The 8,538-nt window shown below is 40.4% G+C and overlaps 1 protein-coding gene across 4 annotated transcripts in view; it reads right to left on the reverse strand.

The window, feature by feature from the left end:
• Positions 1–8,538, reverse strand: part of LOC102383173 (regucalcin-like) — a 25,906-nt gene that overhangs the window by 3,728 nt on the left and 13,640 nt on the right. For all 4 annotated transcript variants that reach the window (XM_006017044.3, XM_025195534.1, XM_025195541.1 and 1 more), the window contains exons 3-5: positions 3,853–4,035; positions 2,730–2,945; positions 786–917 (exon numbers count right to left, since the gene is read on the reverse strand). In XM_006017044.3, coding sequence (XP_006017106.1) covers positions 786–917; positions 2,730–2,945; positions 3,853–4,035 — 531 coding nt within the window. The remainder of the gene's footprint in view (positions 1–785; positions 918–2,729; positions 2,946–3,852; positions 4,036–8,538) is intronic.

The raw sequence follows: 8,538 nt of genomic DNA on the forward strand, positions 1-8,538 counted from the left end.
CTAACTAAAAATGGGGTTCACATGCACACACACAGAATTATTCAAGCAAGAAAGGTAAAACATGGTGATTTTGTAAATAAATAAATAATAATAATTTCTATAAATGGTGTAAATTGTCACATTTCTGCAGACATTAAATGTGTGTGGAATGTCAGTAAGCCTGGAACAGCCTTCAAAAATAAAGTGTCACCTTTAAAAAAGGTCATCACTTCACTGCTTGATCCTTCTTCAGAGTCACTTACCAACACAATAAGTACAGGTCTCTGACCGGAAAAATGTCAGAGGCTGCTAATTCGAATGGTTTGGCATACAGAGGCCAACAAAAATAGGAAGATAAGCTCAGTTCAGCTATGCTGTCCTCTAATGCCAAAATTAAGTAGTGCTTATGCCAGCTCTTCAATGTGTAAATTACTCTTCTTTCCTCTATTCTCCTGTTGTAGCATTATAGTGTACTAATTTCTATATTACATATAAGACAGGTTGCATCAGAACTCTTCAGTGGATCAGCAATGTGTCAAGAACAGGATTAGAGAAGCATCTTCAGCTTCTTATTTCATATAGAAATCTTCTCCGATACAACTAGCATGGTAAATGTGACATAATATCCACTTATATCATTTAAATGCTTTCAAATCATAGCATTTTGCCCTTTTTTTTTTTCCTAGTGCCAAGAGGCTGCAGATTTGCTAACAAAATTAGTGTTGAAAAGAGCCCACTGGCATAGACAAGGCTTTCTAGGACCAGAAGGATGAACTGGAATGCAAAATTCCTTCATGAGACCGTACCTGTTTCAGGGTCAAGACGGATCACCCTCCCTCCATCATAACAGGCTACCCAGAGTTTGCCTTCTATATCAATACACATTCCATCTGGGATGCTTTCTTCTTTTTCCAGCTTATATATGCTTCTGCGATTGGCTGCAAAAGAAAATAAAAACCAGTGAGAATCACAGATTTAGAATGAGGCATTAATTTAATGATGAGTTAACACTTTCCTCAGCCATAACCCGCATCAGTTTTTCTAAATCTTCTAAAGCTATATTGGCTGAAATATGTGAGCTTTTTCAAGTGACAGAAAAGTATACAGATCACTGCCACTGCTTAACTGGTTTCTAGCAACAGTGGTTGTTCAGCATGGCAGCCTGTAGGTCAGTTTCTGACTTTCAAAAAACCATGATTATTTTCAGTGCTCTCTTTTGAGGAGTCATCACATTACTATAACTAGTATATTTGTGGATTCCAAATATTACTGTTTTACCTTTGAATGACATCTTGGAACCAGGCTGGGACATTTAAAAAACAGACTCTTTTAATTAAACTGAGAAATTGGAGCTACCTCCAGGAGATTCTTGAAACACAACTAACTGCCACTCCAACACAAATCTGATATTCAAAATAAGTAAACCAACAAAAAAAGTGGGAAAAGACATTAACTTGAAAATGGCACGCTTACACTTTAAACATGTACTTCTCTTGAACTTGTATTAACTATTGTTATAAGAAACCATAGAAAAGGAAAGAAAATCCAACTTTTCTAATCTGTTTCAGCAATTTCAGCATTTCTCATATGTATTCAGTTTTTACTTTGCTTCCTCTATCTGAGTGGGACTTTCCACATAGAAAAAGAGGAAGACAACATTTTTATTATAGGAAAACACCAATTCTAACCCTTATGGTAGTGGGACTTGTATCTTAAACCAATTATTCTCAATCAGGGTTCTACCATTCCCTGGGATGCCATAAAATCTTCTTAAGCACAATATTAGCATTATTAGGTGTGAAAACACCTACCTAGGAGTCACAAGATAAACCCAGAGATTTCAAATAGGAATCCATAATGTCAAAAGCATTCTGACCTGTTGTGGTCTTTGAGTTCTTTTTAACAGAAAAATTGCTCTATTATTTTTCCATATTTAAAAAAAAATGAAAAACTAAGAGCTGGCATTTTCTGATGGGTGCCTAGAATCTAACAAGGTTGGGAACACTTTCTTAAACTATATCATACTCAGTTTTCAAAATGACGTTATGAATTGATGGTGTTCCTATAAAGCAAGTTGTTGGTGGACTGGTTGAATTTTTCATTTGCCCAAGCTCAGGAAAGCCCCAAAGTTTTTAATTTCATAGGGGACAAGGAGAGTTAAGTTTTTTGACTGTTGCTTGGATGTTCAGGATCTCCCTCAGACAGGGATTTCCATTTTAAAACAATATATACACACACAACTATAAAAACATAGCAAAGGTACTTTGAAAACACAGACATCAAACTTCTCTGCCAATTCACCAACTATTTCCTAGCAACAGGCACTCACTGGAGTCTGGCAGAGCAAATGTGATCCAGCTTTACAACATAAAACCATTAGAAGTGGATTGAGTGTGTAAATTCATGAATGTTAAGATTGCAGCATAAATTACAATGTGTTACACTGATCTTCACAATTAATCCTGATCAGTATTTGAAGCATCACAGATAAATCAATACACTCCATAATAATACGGCCAACCCACCTATCTGCTTTGAACCAGGAATCTACTTAAAAACAAGTTAAGATGCTAACTTGTTTTAAACAGGTTTGTGATCCATTAAACCCAGTTATATTTAAGATAACTCTAAAGCGCATCCCAGGACTGCAAGTGCAGGTAGATCATAATTTCTTTTTTTGCTTAATAATTGAAAGAAAGAGAACTGCACAAAGAAGCTTTAAAATATTTAAACAAGAAAATAATTCATACAGATTTTTCCTGTTTGCAAGTCATAGTCAAAGGCATCCACAGAGTAGGATAGGCTGTCGATGTAGAAGAAAGTTTTGTGATCCAGTGACCAATCCAGTCCATTAGAGATGTCCACCTGGTCAAACTGTTTTATCACAGAATGGTCAGGGAAGAGTGTGTAGAGAGAGCCTTGCTGTCTCTCTAGTACGGCAGGCCGGATCTCCTCAGCCATGGTACCTACAAGGATCAGGGAGGGAGTCATGTAAGCACATTGTCCATGAGAACAAAGACGTTCCCTTACAGAGTAAGAAGGATTTCCCATTTGACAGAAATGCCCCTCATGCTCTGAACAGGAAAGGTACTTGGAGCATTCAAAACAGACTGAATAAAAGCAAAAGGGAGAAGTACAATTTGTGCATTTAACAGAGGATGACAAATAAATATTAAATAGGAGATTTTTTTAAATCTGTGCCTGAAAGAACACTGAAGATCATTTTATATGGTAACTTTTTAGCATTTTTAAAAACTAAGATAAAGGAGATTAGAATTTAAATTATCCAAAACTTAATATTTTCCATATGGGAAATAAAGCCACGTGGCATGAACCTTTCAGAAATAGAGCTACATCTCTCTAAATTCTCATTTGAGATTTCAAAAGCCAGAAAAGGTGAAAAAGATTTGAGTATTGGTTAAGGGAAGGCTGAAGTTAAGCCTTGGTGTTTAGGGGTATATGCCAGACACTTCACTACTCTCAAAACTGGGATCATGATTAAATTGTTTTTGAATTTTCTCTACTTCAGTTTACAGAAACAACAGCATAAGGAAACCTTTACAGGAAAGCTGTCTGCTACTTTGAAAGTATAGTTAGTCAGAGAAAAGGAGTTTAATACCTGGCAAATTCTTAAAATTTCTTAAACCAGAAGGCCCCTTTTATTTTTTATTTTTAAATAAAAAACGATTCTTGGTAATGCTTTTCCTAAAAGGGAATTTAATTAATATTGCATTTTAGAATCCAATTAGTTTGAAAACCAAAATGGCCACTACCACTTGAAAGACTGACACCCATCACGTTTAGCAAGGGTCTTTACAAATTGCCCCTATAATCTACCAAGGAGTATTGGGAGAGATGTTATAATTGACATACCTGCAAAATATCTTCCTTCCGGGTCCACTTTCCCATCATTGAATCTGTTGTTTAGTTTATCCTTGTCAACTTCCATAATGGTGGTTACTGACCGGTCATTCCATTTTAAAGCAGCAAACCTAGTTCCCAGGGTAATGACATAATTCCCAGATTTTCGAAGGGCAACTGAGCTAACAGGAGCATCTAGAAACATAGCAGGAAAAAGAAAAATGTAACTACAGATATGTTTCTCTCTCTCCCTATTTTCACCTTCCTGTTGACTGAAATGCAGCCTTGTCTGTTAGTAACCTATGCCATTCAACCAACCTAGGGCTATCCACCTCATTCATAACTTTACTTGACAAATATTCCATTTGCATCCGGCTGCTATTCTCTGATATATAATGTATTTGGAGAGGTAGTACTCAAATGAGCATGGAAAAACTCTGGTAAAAGTCATATGCTAATTTACCTGAGCTTCCTACAGTAACATGGTAGCTCTATCATGCATTTGTGTGTGACATGCTTTTTCCCCCCCTGTGTTTGTAAGTTTATGTATGCTTCTAGAATGCCATGGGTGCAGAACAAAACAGTGCAAAGTGAAGGTAATCAACTGATATATTTAATTAATTAATAGAACGCAAGCTCTTTTGGGAGTAAGGCATTGCACATTCTTATGCGTCTATGCAAAGTATCTAGCAAGAATGGTTGGCACGATGGATGGAGTATGACAAACAGGAACACAAGCGGGACCGCCAGCCCACAGCCTGATCCCTTGCATTTTGTTTAATAGCACCCAGTGGACCTGTCCTTCATGAATTTGTCTAGTCCCTTTATGAGCCTTGCCTCTGTCCTCACTGCATAGAGCAGTGGCTGTGGTGGTGGCAGCACCAGAGTGGGGGCCAGAGATGCCACCACTGCTGTGTGGCCAGGAAAGGGCCAGAGCAACCATGTATCCTATGACCCGTGGCTAAAGTACGGCCAGTGCTGGAGGGTAAGCAGCAACAGAGGCACCAGAGGAGGCAGGGGGCAGGACAGAGGCTGTGGGAGAGAAGGCAAGTTGTAAAGGGGCACCAGTATCAAGGGATGCAGGCAGCAGAGAAGAAGACGTGTCACTTCCCCACCTCCGGCCTCACTACTGCCTCCCTGCTACCTGTCCCCCTGCCACTGCTTTTCCCACTGCAGGAATGGGAGAAATGAATCAGACAACCCTCCAATAAATAGATTCTGTACATGAAAAATTATAACAAATTTATCAATTTTCCATGTACAGAAACGAATTATTGGAGGGTCATCTTAAATTCAAAATTGTCCTGGATTTAGGTAAATATGGTACTGCTGGCCACTACTGAAGACAGGGTTCTGGGCTAGAAGGCCTGTTGGTCTGATTCAGTATGGTCCTCCTTACGTTGTTATGAAAAACTCTTTCTATAATGAAATGGAAGCAAATTTGCTATGTGAATATTCAAATACCATTACTTAATACACGTTTTGCCCACATTAGAAGGCACATATTTGACTGCATTTCAGATTGGGACAGAAAGAGCAGTCTGAATATAAACTATTTTAAGCTAAGAGCTTGGAAGGTGGAGGCCTTAAGTGAAAAAGTCTAACATACAACATAAGTTCACAGTCCCAAACTAATTCCACAAGGCCATGTGCCCTAAAAAGGAAAACACTTATTTGTTATAAAATAGTGTTTGCAAGGAGTCTTATAGATAAAATACATAAGAAAGATGAGATGAGAGGGAAAAACTGTCAAACTACCCCTAAGAAGCTGGAAAATAAATGAGCGAAGTGGACACTTCAATAGATACATGCAAGGAACCTAAATAGCCACAATACAAACAGGCTTTAAAAACACATTAGGAAAATCAGAATGGCAAAGAGGCATCAGGGTGAAGACTCATATCGTTAAACTACTAAACTGAATTGATCTCTAGAGACAACAAGGAATATAAGGCCAATTTACACAAACTCTGTAAAAGGGTCAGGACTTAATAGTGGCAGGCTTCCAATAGGAACTCAGAAGAGGATAACCACCACAGAATTTCCTTTAAAAAATTATCTTGAGTGAAAAGAAAGGTTTGGCAAATAAGAGTTGCTATAGAACATGTACACAGAATATAAACATGGAGGCAAAGCCGCAGAGGTATTAACACTGTGGTAGCATCATCATTGCCATATGTACAGTTATTATCATATTGGCATATCAGCGGCGGCAGTCCCTTACACTCAAGGATGATCACTCCCATGGGTCAAGTAAAGGGTGGTAAGCGAGTCCCTCAATGGCTAAGAAGGCCAATCCTCCACTCTCTGGCAAATGCCACAGGTGGTGGTTAAAGGGAGGGTCAGATCACGGATTTCACAGTCTTGTTTCCTTCCCTTCTGTTTCTGTCATTTTTCTGCCTCCAGGACAAGATGGTGTTCCTCACAGCAAGATGTACTTTCTCTCACAAGGCATTGCCCTGTCGCCCTGTCCTGGGCTAGTTTTTCCCCAATTTGTGGTGCCAATGCCATACTTCTTAATTTTTGCTTAGGGGTGTCCTTGAAGTGTTTCCGCTGACCCCCACTTGTCCACGAGCTCAAACTAGCTCAAAGAGGTGCTTATCCAGCCTCCTCCTGAACACCTCCAGGGATGGCGACTGCACCACCTCTGCCAGGAGTGTGTTCCAGTTTCTAGTTACCCTTACAGAGAAGAAATTCTTCCTTATGTCTAGCCTAATCTTCCCTCTATTCGTTTGTGACTATTGGTCCTCATCCTCCCAAGGGGTGCCTTCCTGAAGAGCTGCTCCCCCAGATCTTGGTGTTGCCCCAACATACTTGTAGGCTGCTATCAAATCACCTTGCAGTCTCCTCTTGCCCAGACTGAACAAGCCCAGCTCCTCAAGTCTCTCTTCATAAGGTCTATTCTCCAGGCCCCTATCACACAGCTGGTCCTTCTCTGCATACTCTCAAATTTATCTGCATCCTTCTTGAAGTGTGGTACCCATGGTACTCTAGCTGCAGCCTCACCAACGCTGAGGAGAGAGGGAAAAGCACCTCCTTGGATCTGTTGGTAACACGTCGGCAGATGCACACCAGAGTTCTATTTGTCCTTGCACTGTTGGCTCATATTCATCTCCTAGTCGATTGTGACCACCAGCTCCCATTCAGCTGCTGTGCCAGCCACTGGGCTACTGCCTATCCTATAATTGTCGTGAAGGTTCTTCCTACCCAGATGAAGGACATGGCACTTTTTCCTGTTGAACCTCATCTGATTCTGATCAGCTCATAGAATCAGTCTGTCATTGTTGCCCTGGATCTTTACCCTAGCCTCTGGTGTGCCCACATTTCCCCACAGCTTGGTATCGTCCGCAAACTTAATCAAAGAGCATTCCACCCCCTCATCCAAACCATTAATAAATGTTAAAAAACACGGGTCCAAGCACCGATCCCTGTGGGACACCACTGGAGACAGTCCTCCAGGATGAGGCCATCCTATCGATTACAACTCTGGGATTGGCCTCTAAACCAGTTATCCACCCACTTCACTGTAGGCTGGTCCAGACCAGTACCCTCCAGTTTAACTGAGAGAATTTCATGGGAGACAGAATCAAAGGCCTTACTGAAATCTAAATAAATGATGTCTACCTCATGTCTCTTGTCCAGCTGGTAAGTTACCTGGTCATAAAATGACACCAGGTTTGTTAGGAACGATCTACCCTCCCCAAAGCTGTGCTGGTTGTTTCTTAATACCCTGTCAGTTACAAGCTCGTGACTGATGGCCTCTTTAACAATTTTTTCAAAACTTTTTCCTAGGACCAAAGTCAAACTGACTGGTCTGTAGTTTGCAGGGTCATCCCTCCTCCCTTTCTTAAAGATGGGCACCACATTGGCCCTCTTCCAGTCATCCGGGACCACCCCCAACTTCCACCACTTTTTGAAAGTCTTCACCAAAGGCCCTGCTATGAGTTCAGCCAGTTCTTTCAGGACTCTTGGATGTAGGTCATATGGCCCAGTGGACTTGAAAGCATCCAGTTGTTCTAAGAGGACCCTCACCTGTTCGGGACTGATTTTATGTTGTCTGTAGGCTTCTGCATGCCTGATCCCAGTTCAAATGGCAAAGGGCTCCGTTGTAGAGCCACTGCATAGGATGGAGGTAGTCATCAAGTCATGAAGGAATTTAAGAATGGTGATAAATTTCCCAGGGCAGCCAAACTTTGATAAGATCTTCCATAGAACCTCATAGTTAACGCAGTTGAAGGTTTTGGTCAAATCAATAAATGCCATATACAGTTCCTCGGCAGACGAGCTTCCTTGGGTGAATTTGATATTTTATTAGACCAACCCAAATAGTTGGAGAATATTTATTAAACAAGCTTTCGGGTTCAAAAACCCTTCGTCAAACTAAGGAAGTTTCAGCAGTCGGTGTGTCTGGAATGGATGGAATGAAAAGTAAAAAAAAAAAAAAAAAAATATACAGTTCCTGGCATTTTTCCTAGATCTGCCAGACCACAAAAATCATGTCCACGGTGCCTCTGAACAGTCTGAGGCCACATTAAGACTTGGGAAGGATTTCCTCAGCAAGAGAGAGCAGTCAGTTCAGCAGAATTTGAGCAAAGATCTTTCCAGTGATGGAGATGAGGGTGATACCTTGATAGTTTCCTGTCAGACTTATGTCCCTTTTTAAAAATGGTGACAATATTGGCATTCCTTAGGTCAGCA

This window comes from Alligator sinensis, unplaced genomic scaffold (assembly GCF_000455745.1).
Source record: "Alligator sinensis unplaced genomic scaffold, ASM45574v1 scaffold144_2, whole genome shotgun sequence".
Classification (NCBI taxonomy): Eukaryota; Metazoa; Chordata; order Crocodylia; family Alligatoridae; genus Alligator; species Alligator sinensis.